The sequence below is a fragment of the Acyrthosiphon pisum genome, chromosome A2 (genome assembly GCF_005508785.2).
Source record: "Acyrthosiphon pisum isolate AL4f chromosome A2, pea_aphid_22Mar2018_4r6ur, whole genome shotgun sequence".
Classification (NCBI taxonomy): domain Eukaryota; kingdom Metazoa; phylum Arthropoda; class Insecta; order Hemiptera; family Aphididae; genus Acyrthosiphon; species Acyrthosiphon pisum.
In genome coordinates, this window is record NC_042495.1 from 117,457,912 (window position 1) to 117,485,897 (window position 27,986).

The following is a 27,986-nucleotide window of genomic DNA, read 5'->3' on the forward strand; positions in this document are numbered from 1 at the left end:
CTATAATAGAACGATTCTCAACCAAAAGAGCACCTGCGTATAATATCGATCGACACCATCGCAGAGACTATGTCCTTTGGCATAGAATATTGTTATTATAGGTAGGTATAGTATATTGGTATTAATCTTGGATCCCTCTACTGGTATTATGCCTATTTATTATGCTATATTTTTTTGTAATTGTTATTGTAAAAGCAAAAAAATAGAAACATGATCTAAAAGAAAAGACTCGTTGCACACGACCCGGTAGTGTTATAATCTTAAGAAAAAAAAAACACAAAATTACCTTAATATTATTTGAAAATTCCTTTTTAAAATATAATATTTCATCGTATACCTATCTATTATCTATTCATATTGTTATATTATTCATAAAATACATATTATTTTTAATAACACGTCGGGTAATAGCGTAATAGCGTACAACAATTAAAATATTATATGCTATTAAAAAAAAAAAATTTAAAAATAGCAAACAAAATACGCCCAGCTAATCGGTGTAATATAATGTAGGTATTACTCGACTCAAGTTGTAGTCGCGGTGAGGTTTGGAATTTTGCGCGTTTCGGTCACAGTAGTGGTAGATGTTGTGATTAAAACATTACATTATTATTATTATTGTGCACGTCGACGCGGTCCGAAATATTCGACGTATAATAATAATAATAATAATAATATAGTGCATGTGTGTACGTACAGCGAACAAACGATTTCATTATGGTTTATCGCCGTAGAAATCGCTCAACGACGGCAACGCCATCGAGTGCGGTTGGTCTTAATGACATTTTTTTTTCCAACTAAATCCCAAACATTAAACCGACCGTACCTGCTACATACTCGCTACTACGTCTGTAGAGTGGATGCCAAAGCGATTCGTATGTAATGTACATATAACATTATCGCACGACGAAATCGGACCGGTATTCGAGCGATTTGTCGGGAAAAAAGTACTGCGTACTCCGCTGCACCGTACGACAAGCACTACTCCTATTTGCGTGCGGCAATATTTATACATCTACAAATAAAACTAAAGGGCCCGGCCTGCTGTGTAATGTAGAGGTATGCGGGAAGAGGAGCTGCTGCAGACTCATCGGCGTGCGTGGACGCCAGACGGTGTCCGTTTTCGATATGTCGTATACCAATCCCGGGTCCATCTATATATTCGAAATCGGTAAATTTTTTTATACGGGAGACCTCCAGGAAAAAACAACGCGTATTACGCGTAAAACGAACATGTATTTTTATTATTATTATTATTATTATTATTATTATTATTGGTAGCAGTATACAAGATAATAACTGAAAGTCAGTGGCGTGTCCAAATATTTTCAATGGTAAGGGGGGGGGGGTGATATAACTTATAATGCATTTAAATGAATTGTGATGCAGGTAAAACTAAAGACTCAAAATATAAGGGGATTTATCAGACATTGGGGGGTATATAGCCCTATATTAACTTTAAGTTTGATAATACTTATCAGAGAGACAGAGAGCGGTGCTTTATTTCGGAACAAACGATCGGAGGGATGAAAAATTCAAACCACCGATTTTAATTCATGGCGATATTATACGGCAGTCGTCGTTGCAGCTGCTAGTATCCAAGTACCTATACATATACTATAATAGTAAACAATAACACTTCATGTCCAATTGCATTGCATACAATATAATACAGGTAGAGGTACCTCTATAATAATACACGTATCGTATTATGTATTATAATAATAATATAATATTATTGTTTTTTCGTTTGGGCAAACGAAAATCCGTCGTACACGCGCGCACTGCAGTATAGCATAGCAGTCGCGTTCACAAAATATAATATTATAAGTCGCATACAATGATATATATATATTATATTATATTACATTATATAGGTACCTACACTGCAGAAATACACAGCACGAATAACGAAAATAATAAAACAAAGTACGGCCATAAAAAGAGCCCGGTACCAGCTAGCCCTGCAGCAGACCGTGTTCGCATCGTATTACACTAACACGCGCGCGCGCGCACAGACACAGACACACAGACACACGTTATATTACGTTATATAATATAGTGTGCACAAAATATTCTATCCGTACAGGGTGGGCAACCGCTTTTTCCCGTTTTCCCACGGGCGTCCGACGCGGAAAAGCGGGAAAACGCCCCGACGGAAAAATGACGCCGCGGCGGGCCACCCTGTATACTATCAAACGACTGGTGTTATTATTATTATACGCATATTACACAGGTAAAATACGACTAAAACGTTTTGTTGTCTTCATAATATAATATTATTATTACATAGTACCTACGTTCGGACGTACTACCCTCGCCTCGACTTCATATCGAAATATTTTATCGCCGGTATTTCATCGCTATATGTATGCACGCACACACATGTACACACTCACTCACCCGGTAACATTATATTATATTATTATTATTATTATTATTATACCGCTGCAGACGTACCGTGTATAATATACGCGGCTGCGGCGGTGGACGTCGTCGGTAAAAATCCGTCTCTTAATCGCTTTCCAAACGTCCTATAAAACTTTGATATTATTTATTTATACACAAGCGCACATATATATACCTATCGTGTGTATAAGAGTATATAGGTACGCTCTGTATACATAAAGTACCATCACATGGTACGCACGCGTGCAGTGTGTGTGTGTGTGTGTGTGTGTGCACTCTGGAGACGATCGTCGAGCGATAAAAATATTACGCAACCGACGTTTCGATCGAGGGACGACCCCTATAATACTATCGTTTTTACAATTTATATAATATATTATATTATTATTATTATTTTATCTTCTATACCGATAATATGTGCTGCTGCGGCGCAGTTTATACTTTATGTTATGTATCGTTATAATAAACCGTCCGTTTGCCGCGGAAAACAGAGAAATCCCGAACGTCGCGGCCGCAATAACGATCTGCAGCTCCGTTCGGACGCCTACGGTTTTTTCAATTTTTTTTTTTTTATTTTTGTACATTCATCTCGACCCGCAGTCGGGGCTTAGCATTTTCGCGAATATCATCGGCGGTACATTTTTCACTTTTATGGGACGTATTGGCTCGTTTTCGTGCGCGCACGACGTCCATTAGATTCGCGACCGGACAGCTTAAACCGACTATTTTATATATATTCGCCAGACACACACACACACGGTTATATTCGATGGCAGCGGCATTAAAAAGAAACACACACTTCCGAATTGGTATATACATATACTGCTATAGCGCGTATATTATGTAACTGCGCTCCACCGGACTTTCGAGGGTATTATTATTACGATGTGTATTATGGGTTTTAGAATGACGCTTATATAAATCGAAATGCGTTTTTCGCTCGTTACCAGTGGTATTTAATGTATGAGTTATATATAAGAAGTTATAATAATTGATAATGATTTAGGTGCCTTAACAATTTTTTCACAAAAAACTCAAAACTCAAAACCCTCAAAAACTCTACAAACGATATTTTATAAAATAAATTTGTCGATGCCCGTTTAAAACTTGGGGATCCTCCGAGGGCGTCCAAAAATGATACCTGCAACTAAATATTTTTGCTGAAAAATAATTGCTTATAGCACCTAATATACTAGTATATACGATCCAGTTTAAATGAACTGCATTCCTTTTAGGGTGCACCATGTTAGGAGGATAATTGGATTGCTCTACAAAAATTTGTTTTTGTAATTTTTTAAATTTTATAATATTTTCAATAATTTGGGCGTATTACATAGGTACAGTTCTGAAAATCGAACGTACTCGAACGACGCCTCTATATACTGCGTGCACCATTGGGTTGCGATCTGGTTTTGACCTCGGCCATAATATTATAACTACTAGACCCGTCATAATGTAATATCGAGTACTCGACTTGTCTATATCGCGCATCACACTTCGCCAACTGCAGCTGATGTAAGTACGTCTCTAAGTAGTCTCTACTTACTTATACCTATCTATCTAATATAGACGTATACGATAATACGCATTATTATGTAAATAATTATAACACTTGTTTACGAGCGTATTCGACTACATAACAACGCGTCTGGACCGCCGTCGGGCGGGCTATATTTACTAATAATAACGACGAAAATAAAACTCGTACTCGCAACATTAATAGAATACTCGCGCAGATCGCCGGTGGTGGTGCCGAAGAGAGCCTTTGACTACCTACCAGACTCGTGCATGTTATAATATATAACATTATAACGTATATATAGGTATATAAATGCACCGCAGCATGACTTCGCGGCCGATTTATTCCCCCGCGGCCAGCCATTACACGCGGCTTCGTCAACGCGTCTGTTATATATAATGCGCGCGATATTCTCTACGCGCGTGCAGTGCCGCCGCGCACGCCACACATTAATCTCACCGGGTGCCGCGATTGCAGCGGACAGGCACCGTTCCGAATATAGCTCGTCTTAAGAATGATGGTCCCGCGTGTCGTCGGGACGCATAATAATATAATAATATGAAATATATAGCGATAAAATATATTACATTATACGTATATTATCGCCAAAAAACATTGTGACTGCGACGCGATCCTTTACATATTGTACTCAATGACATAATGTACAGATCTGTAGCGGGTCGACCTGCTATTATATTGTTATAATATACGGGGTAAGTCGGATTAATGTGAACTGATTCGTATAATATTATAGTATACTCATATAAAAATGAACCAAGTTCATGGTCAAGTTAATTTTATTTAAACGTTTAAGATTTTTTTTTTTTTTACACATGGATAAAATTAACTAGCTTTCCCCCTCGTCGCGATGGTCCTGTTTAACGTCGTGTTTATAGGTATAGACGTATGTTAGTATATAATATCATAGTAATATATTGTGCCAGGTGCCCACTACTTAAATCATTTGAATTAAAAAGAAAACTTTTCTCTAATATGTATATTTTGTAAGAAATTACACTTTTACCATTCTATTCCGATTATGGTTTAAAATCGGCTAAATATAATATGAAGAAATTAACTGAACATACAAATACGTAATGTAAAAATACATAATCACTTGGTACCTGTATTATTATAGTAAGTATTTATAATTCACCGGCGAGAAAAACAATAACAAAATATTTAAATATATGTATACCTATACCACAGCACGCAGTCACAGATGATTTTGTGTATATTTTTTACTAGCACATATTAACATGAAGTTTGGAGCAAAATAAAGTTCGCGTATACAATTATCTCGTTAATATTTGCGCAAAATACCGCACTGAGCGTCGGCACACGATGTTTATTGTATTTTTCGGCAAACAAAATTGCCCGACGATCACGCTCGGCAGCTCGAGTCCTATAGTCCCGGTGGAGATCGGAGCACAAAAATGTATGTATATACCTACGCAAACGTATACGTTATTCGCGCGTTTCCCGGAGACGTGGGTACTAACATATTATTTTTATGCATAAATTTCCAAACAGGTAAGAGTGGTGGTGGTTATATACCGCGGTTGTTGCGTTTTAAATATTAATAAAAAAAAAAAATCCCGCGAGAACGTCAGTTTTTTCTTTTTCATTTTTCGATATTTATATCTCCAGAGTGGCTGGTATAGTCAGTTGTCGGGTTTTTCGTCGCACACCCCGTGGATTGACGGATGTAATATAATGCACGCCTGCGAGCTGAGTGCCACCAGTGTATATTTTTATTACAATTTATTCTGCTATGCGTGCTGTAACGCTGCGGCTGAGTACCCCACTGCACACTTAATATTGTGATACCGTAATAATCATTAACCGACGGCGGCGATGAGCGTCTCTCCTCAGACATCATCAATTTATATATACTATATAACGTTAAAACAACAATGAAAGTGCAGTTGCAAGACAAGTGGCTTGGCTTGCGAAAAAAAAAAATAATTCCTTTATAAAATCCTTTCTCGAGCATCGCAGATAATAATATGACGTATACGCGTACCTTCGGCCCGTCAAAAGTGAGTATTCGACCACCGCAACGTGTGCGTCATATACAAATCACCTGTGGCGGGGGGGTGGAATAAACTGCTAAGGGTGCTTGACACGCTCAATTCTAGAGATAAAGCCATATGCACTCCATACGCCGCACCTGCCCCAGTAATATTGTCTTGAATAATTTATTAATACTGAGGTACTTTGATGTGCGCAAACTTTGATGTGTACCTCCTAATATTTGTCCCGGTCAATAACTTTTCTTTTATAGGTATTTATTTAATATTTTTGTATTGTCGTTTCGGAAAATTAATGTTTTGTTAGAGGTCCACACGATGTTCATAAAAATCTATAAAACTTTATTTTGTTTTACTTTAACTCAAAATAAACGTTTTCATGTTTGTTAAGAATATTATCGGCAGCCAATATTCGAAGAGTTGATTTTACTTTTATAAACATTATTCAATTTGATAAAACCTTATTCTAGTATTTTAACATCGCTGATTTTCGGTATGCAAGTAGGTAGGTAGGTAGGTAGGTATACAATTATAGAAATAGATGTGTTTAGAGCTGCAGTAGTAAGCTAACATAGAGGAGTGTTAGGCATATATAATATAGGCAGGCGGGGTGTGTAATACGGAGACAAACACGGCGAGAAACTCTGTACACGCATTTTAAATAGCCGTTTGAAGTACCGTTTGCGCATAAAAAAAATTATTTATTATATAATATTGTATTCTAAGAGCATAATTGAGAAACTTTTAACAATTGTGCCGGGGGTCTCTATAATATAATGGCGTAAAAAACGAAATAACAAAACAAAAACCCGCACGTGTCGATAACACGTCTTATATAGCCGTCGCCTGTTAGACACCAATATTATGTACACCTATTTTTATAAAACAATATCGTGTTGCTCGAATGTATTTTTCTTGGAATTTCGCGTTTTTTCCCTCTTCTCAATATGTTTTTTTTATAGGTACAAATATATTATTTTATATATGTATTTAATATATATATATAAAGAGGGGCAAAAGCGTTTTAATTTACACGAAGGCTTTTTTCTCGCGTAGCCGGTAAAAACAATAAAACATACTACCTAAATGCAGTAGGTACCTATGACAATACAATAATAATAATAATCGATCAATGATATTTCGTTAAGGTCACTACTAATAATTACTCTGAACGTGTTTAATGTAAAAAAATGCGTCGGTAAGCTTTTTACAAGCGACTGGTTAACAAATAAAAACCTATTGACACATACTTTGCGAATAAAGCTGTCGTTGGAATATAAAACCATATTACTATGTTATAAACATGAAGTATTATAATTTATAATATATTGTACGTTATAACTTATAAAAAAGGAATTTTTCGAACGTTTGAGAAATATACGCGCATGAGTGATATATTATTATTTTTTACCTACGCACGTTCCGAGAAGTCGCACAATGCTTACAACAATGATAGTAATATAACATATCGTTTATCGTAAAAATCGCAAACGATCGTCGAGGTTTTTTACATACCTCGTGTACCTAGTACCTATACCTTATATATATACTTTTCTTTTTCGACATAAATATTATTATATTTTATGACTTTTCCAGGAGCGATAGGTATTATAGTCATGCACAAACGGGGTTTTCTAAATCAACTTAAGCGAACCCTGTGACAGCCCTGCTCATCGTATTATCGTATACCTATAATATAATAACATGCAGTGAACTATAGCTACGTTTAATCAGGTTTTATTTTTCGCGAAAACAATGTCGTCGAGCAGGATATCGTTATTGAATTAATAAAATATGGAGGACAGTGCGTGTTAACAATGTAAATTAAAGAATTCAAACGAATCGAAGTTGTAGGACTATTTTCAAAATTAGCATCATTATTATTTAATATAGGTACCTATCAGGTCTTCCTGCAATTAATGAAAATTCAAATCTCACACTATACGCAGTATTGATCTATTCAACCTCGAAAAATGTATAAGTTCTAACATACAAGAACTCTTCAGTAAAATACACAGTTAGAGAAAAATGGCTTCAAAATGATGTACAGCATTATCCGCACTTTTACATCCTCCAAATCGTGCTTCATAGATGGAGGAAGTATTGATTTTTCACCAAAAATTAAATACATATTACCCCTACAGGATCTAGCCGGATCGAAAATTTATTTGGAATCCCCCCTAACTATAATGCTCCCGGGTTTATTAGAATCTTGGCACTTTCGATGACTTCCCAATCACGACTATAACAAATACAATTCAAATATTATAGAACAAAATTCAAGTTCAGTAACTAACCGAATCAAAAGGAGCGCAAGTGCACAGCATTATTATTTTTCTGTATCTCCCAAACATCGTCGACATACACAAGGTAGCACGCACGATAATTGGAGTTGATCTATGAAGGCCCACCCATAAACCTCAAAAACTGTGATTTTATAATTCTATTGTTCTTAAATCTTACTATCACTATTAGTGTAAAAGTGCAATATTATTATCATAGTTGTTAATATTATTGTTTATTATTATGCCATACACACATACCGCATTGGAATAAATAATCATTATTATTATTTAGTTTTGTCACGAAAAATTATTTATGCCTGTAATAGAATAATATTATGTTATTTATTTTAATTAATGTTAAATTCTGTTGGTCATAGGTAATGACTCCTGGTCGCAGGAGTGGGGCTCAGCGCGGAACGATGCTAGAGGCGACCAAATAGCTGACCTAGCTGCTAGTTTGGACCTGTTGGTCGGCAACGTTGGCAACAAGCCTACGTACCGCAGAATAAACGCTGAGTCGGTGATTGATGTCACGTTCCACCGCTGCCGACCTTGCCTCACCCTCACTCATTGGAGAGTCATGGACGAAGTCGAATCGGCGAGTGATCATAGATACATCCAGTTCCGGTTAGAACGGTTAGAACGGACTCCTGATCAGGACGATCCCCCGGAACGCCACAGGGGATGGGCCTACAGACAGCTCAATTTAGACGCACTAACTTCTCACCTGGCAATAGCACCTCTGCCCGCTACTGATGAAAACACGCCCACTGATCAAGCTGCTGACCAGTACATTTCATACTTGACATCTGCCTGCGACGCATGCATGCCGCCCAGGGCACCACCGCCTCACGGCAGAAGGCAAGTCCACTGGTGGAACCAAGAAATTGCCAAGCTGCGCGACGAATACGGTCGACTGCGTAGGATCTACCACAGGGCAGCTAGAAGGCGAGAGACACACGAACAACTGGATGTTCACCGAACCGCGTATAAGGTCAAGAGGAAGGCATTGCGGTAGGCAATAAGATCCTCCCAGGCTAAATGCTGGTCCGACCTATGCAAATCCGTTGACACCGACCCGTGGGGTCTTCCCTACAAAGTCGTCACCAAACGCATCGGTCGTCGACGCCCAGGAATTGAAGCCCGCGGCATGGAGTCGGAGATCGCTGATCACCTCTTCCCGTACCCCCCAGCGACGGACTGGGCACTCGAGCCCCACCCACCAGAAACCGCAGAAGACGAAACCGTTGAGGACTTCACCCTGGCTGAACTGGCCCAAGCCTGCAAAAGACTTCCCCCCGGTAAGGCAACCGGCCCCGATGGTATCCCCAACGAGGTCCTAACCAAGGTGTTCCTCCGGCTAACGTCCTACTCAGCGTCTACAACAACTGCTTGGCCAACACCACCTTCCCTTCCCGATGGAAGGAATCCAGACTAGTACTATTGCACAAAGGCCCCGGCAAGCCGACAACTGAACCGTCCAGCTATAGGCCGCTGTGCATGCTTGATTCCTCGGGGAAACTCTTAGAGCGGCTAATTCTGGCAAGACTCGACACACACCTCGATAGCACCGGTCATAGATCACCAAACCAATACGGGTTTCGCCAAGGCAGCTCGACTTCTGACGCAATGGAACGACTGCTGAACGCCGCACACGGCGCAGCGTTAGGCGCGGCACAGCACAGGGATATCTGCGTGGCTGTGTCTCTAGATGTGAAGAATGCATTCAACACGGCTCCCTGGAAGAAGGTGGATAATGCCCTTCGGGTTAAGAATGTACCCTCGTACCTCGTGAAAATGATAAGATCCTACCTGCAGGATCGATACATATTGGTTGGCGAAACACTCCACCGACGAAGTACGACGTGCGGCGTGCCCCAGGGCTCGGTTCTCGGACACAGGCCTTATGGAATGTCTTTTATGACGATTTATTGGACATGGAAACCCCTTCGGGTGTCCAACTCGTGGCATTTGCCGACGATGTATGCGTCATAGGCATCGCCCGCACAGGCGAAGCAGCCGCTACCCTGCTCAATCCTGTGTTAGCCAAGGTATCGGCTTGGATGGAACAAAATGGACTGAAGTTAGCCCCCACCAAAACTGAGGCTGTAGTTCTGACAAGGAAAAACAAATATGACAACCCAGAGCTTCTGGTCGAAGGACACGTAATTCCTATCAAACAATCAATGCGATACCTCGGTGTTGAGATCGACACTCGGCTCTCTTTCACCAAACACATACAACAGGCCTCCCGCAAGGCTACCGACTCAGCGACAGCCATCGGACGTCTGATGCCTAACGTAGGTGGTCCGGCCCAGGCAAAACGCGCTCTGCTGGGGTCGGTCACCAACAGCAAGCTGCTCTACGCATCCCCGACATGGGCAAAAACAGGCGTTAAGACCGCGAAAAACCGGCAAGCAATGGCCAGAGCGCAGAGGACCACTGCCCTCAGGACAATCCGGTCCTACCGAACGGTATCCGGCGAAGCGTCATCGGTACTCGCGTCCATGATCCCAGCCGACCTCCTCGCCCACGAACGGGCCAGAGTGAGGACTCGGAGAGAGGACGGAGAACCTCTAACACCGGCCACAATCAAAAGAGAAGAGAGGACAATCTCCATACGAGCTTGGCAAGCGAGATGGGATCGGGCTGCAACGACACCGGACGCCGTCGGCCGCAAATGGACCCACAGGCTAATACCAAACCTCGCTCGATGGCTAGCTAAGCCCACGCTGGTGCTGACGTACCACCTCACCCAGGCGCTGTCGGGACACGGGTGCTTCCGCAGTTACCTGGCAAAAAGAGATCGGGCTGAGGACAGCTATTGCGGCTACTGTATGGACCCTGACGACACGGCCGAGCACACGGTGTTTGCCTGTCCAAGGTGGCTTGACGACCGAGCCCGGCTAACGGACATATTGAGGAGACCCCCAAACGCTGGCGACGTGGAAGATATCCTGTGCGGTCCCTGCCCGGCCGACCTGCCAGACGATACAGAATCTCGGCGCAGAGTCCTCGCTCAGTTTGCGATCAATCGACGGGAGTTCACAGCCATGTGCGAGTCGATCCTGTCGACGAAAGAAGCCGACGAGCGCGAAGAGCAGGCGCACCGATGACCGGCCACCCCCGGGACCAACGATGAAGAACGGTCTGATTCCCCACGGTTCGCGGAATCGCGAAATGTCGGAGGTGTCACCGACCACGTTCTTCATCCCCCCCACTTGTGACACCACGGGAGGGATGACGATCACCGCATCGTAAGGACGAAGAAGACCATACGGATAAGTACGAGACTGCTAGGGCGGCGGACTCCGGTCGGCCCGCCAAAAGACGAACATCCCACCAATTTGTAAATTGTTATGTTATGTCATGTATAAAGGGGGGTAAGTCGGGGAATTGTCCCGTCTACCCCCCACGTATGTATATATATTGTTGTTTACTTCAATAAACGACGGCGGCGTCGCGGAAGTAATGCGCAAGCAATTCCCGCGGCGCCGTCGGTTCAAAACTGGAAAAAAAAAAAAAAAAAAAAAAAAGGTAATGACGAAAAAAGTCGATACAACTTTTAAAGTAAAAATAAAATACCTAAGTATAATAAGTCGAATTAGGGCCCTTTCACATGGACGCGTATGAATACGCGTCCATGTGAAACGGGCCTTAGGACGATAAAAAAAAAATTCAGTCCTAAGGCACGCACCGCTCCCACCCCATATTATGTTTTATACAGGAAAATAGCGTACTGTTTTCACGCTCAGATTACGGGGGAGTCCAGGGGGGCCATGCCCCCCGGGCCTCGATAGTTAGAATTTATTTAGGGGCCTCAGATTTATCCATTAATTTTTTCGTTATATGCTATAACGCTGCGTAAATCACCTAAAAAATAATCGATGATTATGTAGCGGTGGTAAATGCTTGTAAATTATAATTTAAAAATAAAATAATATATTATTCATCATTTATTGCTATGTTCCTAATATCTATATATTTATTATAACAGGTGCCTAATATTAAATAATATTAACATATACATTATTATTTTTTTTTTTCGTACAGGGGCCTCGTTTAAAACTTTGGCCCCTGGGCCTCAAAATGTCTTAATCCGGGCTTGACTGTTTTAATACATATTTTAATATTACACGGCAATACATATATAGATCGTATACAGGTAGCTATTGTACTTCCGGTCAACGTCCTACCTTTTCCATCCCTCGCCGATCGCGGTCAAGAGGTTCGACTGCTACCGCGGCGGAAGTACCTATGTCATTCTCGTCCACACGCGTTATGTCTACAAATCGTAAATATAATATTATATTATTGTTTACGAGTATACACAACACAAGACTTTTCTACGCACGACTTTGCGTATAGCGCCATGCCCATGCGGTTCGTCTCGGATGATGAAATACCCTAAAAATGTGTTTTCCAGGCGTATATAATACTATATTTTACTTAATTTTACTTTTTTACTTTTATTTTTTGGTTTTCTTCTCGATGCTTATTTGGTCAAGCGTTTGCAGTTTGTTTAATGAAATTTGTTTTCACCAAAATAGTCAGCTATAGATCGCAAGCAATCATCTGCAGCAGTTGTACATAATAATATATAGGTACCTACTTCATATCGTTACTATTATTTGGGTAATTGAATACCTATCACTGCAATCTGTTGTTGTAGCGCAGTGTTCATATCGACAATAATAATATATTATAATTATATATAGGTATATTATATTATGTACAGTGCATATACCTATTGCGCACCCATAAAATACCAACGGTTTACCTATATGCTCGCCCCAAGGTTAGATAAACAAGACATTTTAATATTGTAACGTTATTGTTGGGAAAAAAATGTGACAAGAATGTCTACAACGCGCACGATACCCGTGTAGTATAGTACCATTATAATATAATATATTTATATATGTTATACATTGTCACTACCTACTCATCGAAGATTATCATTAGGTTCGGGTGTTTGATTTTTTTAATCTTTCTGTTTATCCGTCAGTTTTCCACGATGTACCTACGGTCAAAAATATATTACGTATTGTTATAATGTGATGTTAAACATTGACGTGTGCTGCTTTCTTTATGTCTTTCTACGTCAAATAAATGACATTTTTATGGAATTAAACGCAGTCCGCACGTCTATAATATCGATTTCAGTCTCTCTTTCAAAAGTGTTGTTTATAACTTTTTTTGCGCCTCAAAAAGAAAACGAATTCAAATATATAGAGTGATTCAGCAAGCATGTTCACCCACAATGATTTCTTTTGTTATTGAATTTATTGAAATCCTGATTTTTGGAACTTTAAAATATGTTTGTTATGGCTATATTTCATAGATTTTTTTGATACAATTTAATGATTATTGTACATTTACGATACCAACTTCTTTTTTCAAATAAAAATTGTCCTATATTCCTGTACATTGTTAAGCAGATGATTTTTTTTTTAAAAATGTTGTTGTATTTAAATTGAAATTCGAATGAGTAGTTTTTGAGTTAATTAACTTTATATACTACGAATAATAGGTCCATGTAATCGTTGATTTGAAAGATGCTAGCAGATATGGTGATTTGAAAACTAAGCCGTTAATATAAATTCGTAAACATTATGTAATTTGTAAAAATATCAGAGAATTATTAATACTAGTTTCAATATAACGTAGCGAAAACATTTTGGAAGTCTGTTATTCTCTTAGTATATAGCATATAGCATTTAGTATTTAGATAGGTTCATTATGAAAATGTTCAAATATCATCTTTTTTGTAATTTACAGTAAAAATAGGTTAATTTTCATTTTAAAAAGAAAATTGTATCACCACAGGGTGTTCCTAAAATATAGTAGGTCTTACGTACAAAATCTAAATAATCGTGAATATGGTCTTTATCATTACTATTACTTAAAATTCCAAAAATCAAAATTTGTAAATTAATCATTGAAGGGAAGGGTGAGGAAAATACGGATGATCACGCTTGATGAATCCTACACATTATAAGGCCTATTCATCTCGGAATACATTGCTCACGATTATCACTACGTGCATTATTCGGTTTTAAGTGCGACTATAGAGTGCGCGGGGTAGTGTATGCATATGCACCAGCAATATTATAATGTTATACTGTCGACCGTGTCGCACATACATATTATTGGATACCGATCGTGTTAAAGCTCTCGTACGCTCGCCATAATAAACAATCAAATAACTGATCACTTAATATCAACTACCACATAAAAGGTTCGACGGGTCCATCGAAGGAGAAATCATGGTAATAATTACCAGTCGTCATCGATGCGTTCCTCGTGCAGAGTTTACCGAATCGCGGCGTGTACAATATGATGTACCGAGACTATTATAATATAATACTATCGTTTAGTATATATAATATAAGAGATACAGAAAACGCGAAGGGAAAATGGAAATCCGAGGAAATGAATTACCGCCGCGCAGGAAAAATTTAATGAGTTCGCGAAAAACGCCGAAGATATACGGTTTTGTTGGGGGGTAGGAGAGGAAAAAAACGAGAAAAAAAGTTTTTTCAATAAGACGGAAACATTTCACTTTTAGGCCATGATAATATTTTAATGGAAACGGCGTTTCCGTTACTTTAATTAAAGATGTTACTGCCTATTACGCTGCCGTTGCTTCACGAACGCGTACCATTAAACAGTGATAATAATAAACGAACGCGCGTCATCGCCCACAGTAGCAGGTATACCTACTAACCTGCGATATACCTCCCAAATAATTCTATAAAATTATAAAATATATATTACTCCAAGACACTTGAGATTCCTTCGGTTTTAAATTGCGTAATAATTATTATGTAATGGGACGTACAAATACGTATACAATAATTAATAACGCCGGTACGTTTTTTTTTTTTTATAATTGTCATAGTTATATTTATATATTAAGTTTGACTAAATTACGTAATTTTTAGGAGTTTAAAATACAAATTTAATCGTTCGCACTCAAACTATACTGCACCTGTTTGCACTGTGTATATCCTCGCTCCGTCAAAGTGATCGGCTTCGGCTCGATAACACTGTCCACGTATCTGAGAACTCTTCCTGAACTCGGCATAACATTTTATTACATTCGCGGTGTTGATAGGTAAAATATTTTGGTAGATAATTATTATTATTATATATGGATGGCGTGCTAAACCTTTGACAATTTAATTATTATTTTTATTAAGTGTATATTTGTTCATGTTTTAAATTTCAAAACTTGACATAAATTTGAATTTAACAGATATCGAACTCGACTAAAAATTGTACCTAACCCCTATATATAAGTGGAAGGGGTCAAGATCGACGAGTACCACACTATCACTGTCTTGTTGAAGAACAAATAAAAATAAAAATTGAATATGAAATGTAACTGTTGAGAAATCAGGTGAAATCAAAACTTAAATGCTAAGGAAAAACAACATAGGTATAAAGGGCGGTAAAATTCTAAACACGCCACGGAAAATTGCACATAATATTCTCTTAACATATTTTATACGGTGTACTCGGTATATTGTTACGAAAAATAAAAACAGTAGGTATGTAATATGAAGGTACCTACTTTTAAATAATATTATATTTGTTTGTTTTGAAAACGGATGGTCTTGTTCACCATGTGTAATACTACTTTATAGGGAAGAATTTCATTTTTTTTTTTTCATCTACATAACTACGTTTCTGTGTTTTTCATTCCAAAGTCGACCTGCAAGGCCCTTAGAGTGTATAGTTTACAAGTTCAATATAATAAGCACGATAGATGTAGACGGCGTTCGTGCGTATATTATATATATACGAATCTTTAAGATGTAATTTTGTCAAAGTTTATAAAGTACTCGGGTTAACAAACTTGACAAGCACTTCTAGAACTTCTTGTCTCATTGGAATCAGGGCTCCCTGCAGGGTGGTGGTAGGGGAGTGGGGGAGCGAGTATATGATGAGACACAGCGTCAATCGTTCCATTTTTCTCTTTTACTATAGTCAAATTATAAAAATATCCATCTACATCATCGTGATTCATGCAGATTTGTTTGTTTGCTGCAATTCTTTTTTGTGAGCTTTTAATAATTTCCGTCCGTTGTACACAATATTTTCATTTCGCCTTCAGAACGACGTCACACGATCGATTTTCGTCGTCACAGAATTAATTGCGCGTGTTTTCGTACTACAACAATTCCCAGAAATTTTTTATTACAATAACGCGAGTCACGTCATATCAAACGGTTAAGTACAATAATATATAACTGACATTAAACATATCGAGAAACGAAGCCGATATTAATGACAGCTTAAAATTAGTCAGCCTGCAAACCCTTCGGAGGAATTAGGACTCTCAAGATTTTCAACAGCAGTTTACCCTCGCGTTGCCGTCTTTCCTAGGGGATTTATATATACCCTCAAAACGTCATGTTTAATTTGAGTCCAAACCACCAAATTGGTAGTATTACGCGCGTCTCGTCGAAAAATACGTTTCGATGCATCTTTAATATTATGCAAACAATTAAAAGGGAGTGCTTCGATTAAACTAATTGAATTCGGGACGAAGATGGAAGTATAAACGACATTAACGTTTGAAAATCAAGACGGTTTAAGGCATCCGAGACGGCAGAACGAGTGTAATATACACAATAATATTATATTAATACAATATATTGTGATCTCTCGGTTTTTAGTCGGAAGCGGTAATAATAAATAATATTGGAAGAAAACGTTTCTTTTCGAACGTCATCTGCTGCACTGCAGTTTAATATTTTTCACTTTCCGTAATTCTTAGCAATAAAACAGCGTCTGAAGTAGGTGAGTACTACTTTTACTACTCGTAATATAATCCACAGAATATAGATGAAATAGATGGGTAATAATATCATCTATTCTGTGATAGAATATTATATTATTAGATCGCAGTTTTAAACGGAAAACGTCATTGGCGAAATCGAAATCGAAATAATATAATATATTATAATGTATAGGTAACAACTGACGGTAAAATACACAGTTAATATCTATCATATTATTATTATTATTATTATTTAAGATAAGTGCTCGCGACTATCCGTCACGGATCAGGCCCCGGGCACAATTGATGTTTAATTAGCATGGGCAGTTTTTTAGTTTTTCATTCGAACCGTCTCCCCACCCTCCCACCATTCATCGATAGTAAATAATTTTTATTCATCATTATTGTCAGTCGGGAATATTTGCGTTTAAGTTCGTGCTCGTTTTATGTTATTCCCTCTGATGCGCGTCCCCACGCTGCTGCAGCCTATAAGCGTATCCGTTGTCACCGTATACCAATCCGGATCGCGTGTATACACACGCTAATGATACACATTCGGAGTATTAGACGCACGCGGCTTACACCGGTTTTTCATGTCTAATATTTTTTTTTAGTTTTTTTACTCTCTGGCCACCTATTATATAGCCATATTACTATATTAATATACATTGCGTAATAGTATACAGCTGTGTGTATGTGTGATATCAGCTCTCTCGTTATTCGACCGATTTTTCGCGGTGCGTGGCTGTATTTCGAATGGTATAGGTACTATTTAATATAACGAACAACATTTAGTAATAAAATCATAATAATATTAAGTATATTATTATTATGTAGGTACTACACTCTGCCGGAGTCGTATTACAGTTGTCCGCGCCGGAAAAATTGCATTCGAATCCCACTCACGACTCGTCCTACCTTTACCTAATACATCATCACTGCAGTCTATACTTCTATAGCAGTAAATGCATCTGCAAATCGGTCCTAGGATAATGCAACGACGTGTGGTGCACATATAGATTATTTACCTGGACTATATTATTATTAATCGCTGAAGGTCACCGGGTTGTGCACCATATTATATGTGTATATATTATACACGCCATTAGAGGTTTACACGGCGTTATTATATGTATGTATAATTTTTTTTTTTTAAGTACCTACACCGTATGTTTAAAAAAATCTATGGTATAATGTATAATGTGTGTAATACGGCCAGTTGATTAAAAATCGTTAGATTTCTCGAGTACATTAGATATGGATATCTAATAATGTTATAAAACATTATATTATTATACACCCGTACCCATAGTTGAATATTAGGTATATACGGTACAATCATGACACGACGATGATTATCGTTCGAGTTCGTTTACGCATGATATGTATGTATAAAAAATACTACCTCTGAACGGCGTTTGTTGTTGGAACAAAAATATAAAAAAATGGCATGTTCAATGCATATTAGGTACATAATAATAATATAAATCGTCGAAAAGTTGTGACGACAAACCAGTCAGGAGCACCGCGACTTTATTATTGCTACTATATTATATTATTATATCAATATGTATAATGATATTAATATAATATAATGTGTACACGTATTTTACGAACATATTATCATAATAATATTATATGTCAGCCATTTCGTTGATACTCGAAAATCTATTTACTATAATATAATAATGTTTTATTATATGTGTGTGTAAGTTAGGTAGGTATATGTTGGTAATTATATCGCTGGCTAAACTTCTGCAGCGTTCGATAGGGCCAAATTCAACAATTCGATGGACGATCAAATTCCACAAGTTCGAGACGAGCTCACGATGACGTTTAGGTACAGGTAAAACTAATGCTTAATAATAATAGTATTCTTATATTATTATTATGACGTATGAAAACGGATTTTCAAACGGAAAGGTTTGTGCGTGTTTTTTATTCTCCTCGCTGTAGTTTCATATTATATTGTTATCACCCGCAGTACTAGAGAACTCGTTGCTACGTCGTTTGATTCAAAGATTAAAGATTCGTTTAATTAATATAAGAACATTATTCAGAAATGTACCAGCCGACCGTTGTTCCATTTTCATATATACATACTCAATCTGGACCGTAATCACTTTAACGACGTAGATGATATATTATCCCATACATGTTATTCCAAATTAGAATAATAATTTTAATTTTAACAATTATTAACATTTCACTGTCGAATGTGATTTGACTTTAAATATTTATTTTTTGTTGTTATTATTCAAATGTGTTAAATAATTCGTAATCATTAATAACAAATTCGTGAATATAAATATTTAATTAATAAATTAACTTTATAAAGCTCCGAAGAAATGTAATTATAACTTTTTAATTAAATTGATAAACATAAAATAATCAACTAAATTATGCAATATTAATTATTGAAATTAACTAGGTGTATAAAAAAAATTTAAACAAAAAACTTTTCAATAAGTAACAAAAACATTTAATAGTTATTACTTACAAAAATCCAAAAAAATCGTATAAAAAATATTAATTCAACTAAATATATATCTATTTTACATATGAGTGTTTGGGTAAACTGACGCTATAACATGTTCAATAAAAAAATATGATGTACGTACAAACTATGAAACGTAATAATTTTATTGTAAAAACACTTTGGTCTATTATAAGTGTATCGAAAGAAAAATATTCAAAAAACGAGTGTATATTAGGTACTCATACATTAGTATTGTATATTTTTTTAAATCATAATTAAATATTATGTTTTTATTTTAATGACAAATTAAATAAATTAAAAATCCCAATAATCATAACTCATGAAATGGTTTGAATATTATTTAACAGAAAAATGACTAGGTATATAGAACAACGTATTATGTTCTACGGGTTAAAAGTTAATATAATGATGAATATTTATCTTAATAGCTATAACATCCTAACGATAACAATGTATTTTTCAGTCAATTAAAGGCTCGCAGAGGCATTTAATTAATAAAAATATTTTTTAAATAAACGTACCAAATAACCATGCGTATAACATCTGTACATCAGCTACGTTCTTGTTTCACATTACAATATGTGTAATATTAAAATAATATAAAGGTAGATAGGTAAAACCCCGTGCTATAATATATTCGAATATGCGTTACTGGTATGCGTAATAATTCGTCATTTTGCAACTTAAAAGTTTCGATATCCAGCAAAGTATTTTTATAAATTTGGTAAGTTTCAACTTTATACTTTTATCGAATCTCGTTATTTTAAATCCGGTATAATAAATCCGACAGGAAGTTCGGATGAAACGTATTTATTTTCTTTTTTTTTGTACCTACTCCAATCGTTTGACGTGTATTATATATGTACATTTCGATTTAGTTTAATCAAGTAACTCAAGTTTATCTATCTCTTTTTTCCTTTTTCTTTTTAACTCAACGGAATTTGCACTCTATACCTGCGAATCTTTTGGAAACCGTTGTTGGTCTGACGCTGTTTTGTTCCACATTTAAACGGTTTGGTTATTATTACTATTATTATATTTTTATGACGCAATTCCACGTGGGCGCTTGCACACACACGTCGGTATTTTGGCATGTCGTCATAGTTCATCGATACGGTTTTTGACGAAAAGAGAACAAACTGCCGTCGTATAATAATATTATGGTCCCATTACACGATCTGTGTATTATAATATTATTCAATATTTGAATTAAATAATAATATGTTTTCGTTAAATTAACGTCGTCATTGTTGTATATATAGGTAAAGGTACCTACAATAAGACACTACGGGATAGTTGGCTACGGTCGTTGGAGACACGCGGCTATCGATAAAACGAAATGCCTAACAATGAACCCTTGTTCGAAAAAAACACGTTAAAATACGTATTTACGACCCTCTGTATACTGCACCGCACGCGACGAGTCCAGTGCAGGGTTGTCGTTTGCAGCCGATTTCACGGTGTATCGAACACGAGCGATCCGGGTCTGAATATATTATAATATACGTTTTAATATCGTCAATTGATTTTTCCAATATTTATACCGCAAGTGTATTATACGGTGCGCTGACACAGGATCATCCTCCATGCCACAATATAGTTCTGCATTATATTATAAATAATATATAACATGACTGATAGTATATACGTTTGTGTCATATACTGCGCGGGTATTGTCAGAAACCGGAAGGCACGTCATCCCGTCCATCCAATTAGTGCGTTTCCTGTAGTCACGTTGTTGCGGGCCCGGCTTCGAGTGCCAGGCTTCGAATGCCATTCAGTGGCGAAATTTGGGAGGACGAGGTGGACATTTGCCCTCGTCTAATTTTAAAAGCAGTCCGACGGGTCAGCGAGATGTCTGCACTCTGCTTAACTTGCGTTATATTATACAGTCTATCCCCCTTAAATCAGAGACACGCAAAAGTTACAAGGAGGATACAGACTTTATTTTATTTTTATTCAAGGGTTGGTTACGCTACTGCGTGCATTGTCCATTCATCCACGTACATAGTACAATATCGTATTTAAGTACCAATAAACTTACGAGTTACATATAATCTATGTTTATAGTGTATCTGTGTATACACACTCTGATGACGACGACGACGACGACGACGATGACGTCACTCGCGGGGTAGACAAAAATCCCTTCGTTGTTCAACCGAATTTTTTTTTTGAAATTCCGAACAAACGGTTCGTTACCGTTGGCAGCATTACAACTCGCTGTATTTTTAAATCGTTAACGAAAAAAATAAAAAAAAATAACAACGCACATTTTTTGGTGTTTCCCGCTCGTATGTACAGAAAACGCCCCCACACGTTTATTCCTTGCACCGACAAGAAAGAAAAATATAGCTTTTATTTGCAAAGGCCAATGCTCAATATGATCTGTATAATGCACTGGATGAACCGAGAAGTCAATTTCGAAACCTGACGGAGGGTTCTATACCAAGAGAAACAAATCGTACCCGGCTTGACTTTCGCGCACTTAACAATATAAGTACAACGCATGGTTCGGTACGGTTAGGTTAGGTTAATGTAATATATTATTATGTTGAAGTTTTCCCGGTTACGTAAACGGCGGCGGTAACTTACAAACACAAACAACTATATTGTACCGTGATTATAAACGTCGTGGTGTTTGGATTCAATGCGAATTGTGCTTCGACGGACTTTTGCCGACCTGGCTGTAGTAGGTATAGACGTTTAGTATATAATAGGCATAACGAAGGGTTAGATCGGCGAAGAAACGTTCATTAAAATGTCTTATACGAAACTATAACGCCGTTCGCAAGAGCGCACTAATAATCAATAGTATTATATTATGACAATTGCGAATTGCAATAACAGTTATTGTACTCGTTTATCGCTCGATTATTTTATTCGGTCTCTCTAATAATCGCACCTGTACAATGAGTTTTATTATGTTTGCCGTAATACCTACTCGGCAGCTATATATTATATCGAAATATTATCATAGGGTTTACCTCCTTCCTTCCGCTGTATAGAGGAACACAACTAATTGAACGCCATCGGCACATGATAAAACATGCAGGAAATGTGAAAGAAATGAGAAAAAAATAAAAACGCGTGCGCGTCAATATTTCGTATTCGGTTTTATCGCGTCAACGGATCTCTCTATTATTATTATTAATTTCCTTGCACTATTTCTCAAACAGTATTATAATGCTGTTATCGTTATCACACCAAAGACACATTCTTCAACGCTAATAATACATTATATAGGTACAATGAGTACACATTATATTGTACGTACATTTCGTCATTTAGGCTCATTACTACAAACAGCGTGCGTGTGGACGTTGTGTGTGTGTATGATACACGGGTCACGGTCATCGTACATGGTTTTCGTTCGGTTTTATTTGATGTTTTTAAATTATGCGCGAGACGACTCAACCCATGCACTTTCGACCGGACCGCAAATCGATACACCCCCCGCGAAAAGTCGGACGGGGCTCGGTTTTTTTTTACCATTTATTATTATTTATTTTTCGTCACCGTCGTGTTCTGGCAACGCCAAAGGGTGAACGAAAACATCCCAGAAAAAAATAAAATAATGATAACACATTAATATTGTATAACTCACGTCATCGAGTGATGACAACAACAATAATATAGTACATTATATTATTATTGTATACAAACTGTCTCGGCGGCGGTGCATTACCCTCACAGACGAGAGTCACCGCCGCCTCAACCTGCACTCCGCACCGGGACAACGGGGTAAACGGTGGCGGAGGCAGGCCGACTAGCGCCGGGTGTGATGGGCGCAGAGGCCGTGCCGGATGGCTAGGAGGGTTGACGTGGATAGGTGGCGGGTCGGTGGCGTGTCGAGGGCCGGTGGCGCACGCCGCGGCGTATACGTATTTAAACGGATTTTCAAAGAAATCGGAAAACCCACCGACGACCGCGGGGGCGGTTACCCCGCCGGCGACCTTCATGCGGGGGGTGGCGAATGGGGGAGTGATTCGTCGGGGGAGGTGTCCGAGGGGAAAGTGCGGAGAAGGATTAGGGGTGGCGCGCGCGCAGGTACTGCACCTACGCGTGTGTATGGTATATATATATATATATATAAATGCACTATATACTTTGTATATATATGTATACGTAGTGTGTGTCGCGTGACGCCGATATCCCACCGGCCACCACCGGCTGACGACGGCCAACTGCTCGTGAGATATTATACTTACGGTACTTTCGATATTTATGTTTACATCTGTAATACACCCCTGCTATATTATAATAATACTTGACTTACCCAGGGTCGTTGGGCACCTCCGCGGCCACGGTAACTGCGTCCTGTGTGCTCTGCGATTCCATCGTTCAGACGATATAATGCGATAACGATAATAACTCACGCGTGCGCGCTCGTGTGTGTGTGTGTGTTCGTGTGTTAACTTTTGGCGACGACCGAACGAAGGGATGAAGCGCGATAAGTGTGTCGTGGGCGAGTGTGTGTCGTGTCCGACGTGTGTAATATATATATATATACGCGAACTAGCCGGTTGATATTACTTTATATTTGCAGTAGGTATACGCACACTGCTGCTGCACAGTTCACGTGCGTTTCGATTTTTATTCGATCGGACGGCGGCGGCGAAAGCGAATGGCGCGAATACGACCGGCGGACAGAGCGAACGGATTGATTTCGAAAAAAAACTAAAATACAAATAATTTATTTTCGTTGTAAATTTGAACGACTCGACCGGCGCGAGAGAGACACCTCTGCGGAGAGTAACACCCGTGTACGATAAATATTAAAATATAGAGAGAGATACACACACAGGCGCCGAGAGACGGAAACGGAGAGACAGACAGATAATATAAACACGCGCACACACAATTATATTATATATTATAATAATATGTAACACGAAATTGAATACGAATTTGTTGTTCACGTGGTGTCCGTTGCGGTGGTGGTTAACCCGGCAGCGATGACGGCGACGGTAGCGGCAGCGGTGGTGTCGTCGGCGATTGACACGACCGGCGTCGTAACGATGATGTACACTCGATTTTTTACAACAAAAGTCAATTCTCTATTGATGACACGGCGATTATTAAAGGTGGTGTATAAAAATATATATATACATATATATATATATATATATATATATATTATTACGTGATTTTGGGTGGTTGTTGTTGTTGTTGTTGTTGTTGCTGTATATAATATATATATATTATAATAATAATAATATATATGTATATATATACACGTATAAAATATAATATATATATATATATATTTTGTTCCTGCAAACTACGACTAACCACTACTGGTGGGAGGTGTGCTTTTTTGGCGCACACGGTATACTCCCGAGCGTTCGCGCTAAACGGATATGTTCGACTGAACGGTGCGGCGAGTGACTGGGACCGTCGCCGTCGCCGCCGCCGCCACCGCCGCCGGTTGCCGCGCGCCATGACCGCGGGGTGATGAGGAATGGCGGCGGCGGCGGAGGGGACCCACTGCCGCCGCCGCCCGTCGGCGTGGGGAGCGCGTGTGTGCGCGCGTGTGTGCGTGTACGACAGCGTATTTTTGTCACGGTGTGCGTGCTTGCCCGCGTCAGTGTGCGTGCCGTCGTGTGGTGCGCGCGCGCGCGCGACGGCGGCGGATGCGTTCGCACAGGAAACGCGCACGGGCGAGCGAGCGCGTGCGCCCGACCCGCCGCAGTCGTCGTCGCCCGTCCCGCCGCCGCCGCCTTAATGAGTATGCAACCAAAACGGCACACGAGTCGATATTATATTATAATATTATTATAATACAGCACATGCAACCCTATCTGTCCGCCGAGTTTGTCGGCACTCGGACCAACCCTCCTCCCCCACCAACACCGCTAAATCCCCCGAACGACCACCCCCTCCCTAAAAGCGCAACTTTTCATATTGACTGGCATTTTTACTCTTCGAGAGATACCTCCTACGAGTGGAAATTTTGATTTCAAAAATCGCGATAAATAAATACGCGCTTTTTTCCTGCAGGGAAAGTCTAACGTATTATAACCTTATTCAAATGACAATAATACTAATATATCTGATTAGTGGTTACTACATCAATTATTATTTTGAAAATCATTCGCAGTAATTTCAATACAATATTTGGCGTCTCGGGATTTTAAAATAATCACAAGGCTGTACCCGCGTCTAAGAAAATGTTAGGTTAGGAAGTTTAGAACCGACTTAAGTCCGGCTGATTACGTGAGGGGCACGCATATTTTATCGAATAATAATAATATGATCAAGATTGTGATATCCCATAACCTCTCTGCCGATGGTGGTAATAAGTAATAACCGGTGAAGAAAACGTTTTAAAAACGATGTCAAATGTCAACTATTTCGAAAACGACCGAAGAAAAAACCCGAAAAGATTATCGTCCGTGCGTGTTAATGAAAAAATGATTAGTATGTGTTAAATTTTTCAAACTTAATATTGTAATCATTTCCGTGCACAGCTCAAATATAATAGATATTAAATATACGATTAATCGATCGTAATTATTATTATTACTTATATTACATATTAATATATTATTATAGCGTAAACCGAACGCTGATCGATATATAGTTAATAGTTGTGTATATATAGGTATATTGCGTTATATTGTGTCGGCGGATGAACCAACTTGGAGGGCGAATAATTCGATTATTGGAAAAATATTATATATCTACGTTATTAAAGACATTTGCGAGAGTTGATAATCTAACCGCAGCGGATGAAACTTTGACGAAAAGTAATTATTGTTCTTTAACCGTAAATTTTAAAGTGATGCTGTGAAGCAGTTATTACTTCGATGTGTAATTTAGATGCTCATATTATTATAGGTGACGAAGTTTAACCTACCAATAACATTGTTTTTTAAAACGATTTTAATACCCGCGTAATACGTATTATTTATAATCGTTTTATTATTTCACTTGTGATTTGTATAAATAGAGACGATTATTAATTGCAACAATAATAATTAATATGTTATTATGAAAAAAATTCTCAAACAATTATTTGCAAATGATAATTCTTATACAACAAAAATATCGAATAACCTAAAGTTATAATTCACATTTCGTAAAAATAATCACTACTATAATAATATGTATTATTGTGATGTTTTTAATTTATAAATCATTTAGTTTTATAAATATTGCAAAATCAAAAATCTAACGGATTCGGAGAAACTTTGGTAAAACATTCAAAATCCAATAGAACTATGAAACGAGTACGCGGGTATATAGCTGTAAAATATATGGTATTGATATGGAAACAATTTACGCACTTATTATTTTAATATTCTAAACGTGACAAATATTTTTAATAGGTACTGTGATATCATCGGAAAGAAATAAAAAAAAATTACTATTTCGAAAAACCGTTTAAATTTTTATCGTCGAACGTTCGCAATCCGAGATCTTTTCTAATCGTATTCGTTACATAACGATTTCATACGCACTTTAAATTAATGTTTTTTAATCTCCAGTATAGGTACTGAAGGTGCCGCCGATTAGTCTTGTGCCACTCTCTTGTCTTGAATTAAATTTTTGCACTTTACAACACTCGCCTATTGTTAATTGACCATGTTAAAAATATTGTTTTAAAAGAAATTATCAGTAACTTTTGCAGCGTAAACCGAGTAAGTAGGTGGGAGCCGACCGGGAGGTACCTATATCCCTCGTGATATTTTTACACATCGTCTGTCCCAGCCAGATCTTATAATTTTGATAAACTATACCCACACGTAAACTTTTGTCAAGAAATCATTAATTTTAACTTTTTAGACGTCTCTGCAGGTCTTAATTTATTAGTTCCAACTTTGAACTAATATTCATTAATCTAGTAATATATATATACTATATACATTATACACCTATTATAAGTAATAAGTATATGATAAATATGCATAACGTATGTAATAGGACGCATATTGTCACAGTCGAGCACTGCGAAATAAACCGAAACGCAAAAATCAGTATAAGTACCACGTGACGCGTGTCTGCATGTATATTATAATGGTAATAATATTAGAGGCGTCTTTTCAGCAAAATGCGAAAGTAAGTATACTCACAAAATTATTTTTTTCCATTTTCACATCGGAAATGATAGATTTGCGCGCTATTTAAATACATGTGGCTATATACATAATATTAATACATCGTATATTATATGCTCTTAGTTTTCGTTCAAAAGAATAATTTAATATAATATATATATTACACATTTTGTTTGTCCGTGACGCGAGTATTATATATATTTATAATATATTATTACGTCTATTCAAAATGTTGATGTACAATTCAAATAAATAATAATCTCGAGCTGCGCTAAACTTAGCCGGGTGAAGAATTGCTATCCGTGTATATAATAGTGATTCGGCAATCAGTACAAAAGGTTTCCGTTCATATATACCGGACATTTATCAGAGATTCCGAAATTTTC

The 27,986-nt window shown here is 37.9% G+C and overlaps 1 protein-coding gene across 6 annotated transcripts in view; it reads right to left on the minus strand.

The window, feature by feature from the left end:
- The window catches only part of LOC100572393 (RNA-binding protein Musashi homolog Rbp6), a 399,006-nt gene extending 374,077 nt beyond the window's left edge, over positions 1-24,929 (minus strand). For 4 of the 6 annotated variants that reach the window (XM_029489719.1, XM_029489716.1, XM_029489720.1 and 1 more), the window contains exon 1: positions 23,817-24,928. In XM_029489719.1, coding sequence (XP_029345579.1) covers positions 23,817-23,878 — 62 coding nt within the window. In that variant the 5' untranslated portion in view covers positions 23,879-24,928. Of the gene's footprint in view, positions 1-23,816 lie in introns of all 6 variants that reach the window. The other 2 variants (XM_029489717.1, XM_029489715.1) reach the window with 1 other exon arrangement.
- Between the last annotated feature and the right edge of the window lie 3,057 nt (positions 24,930-27,986).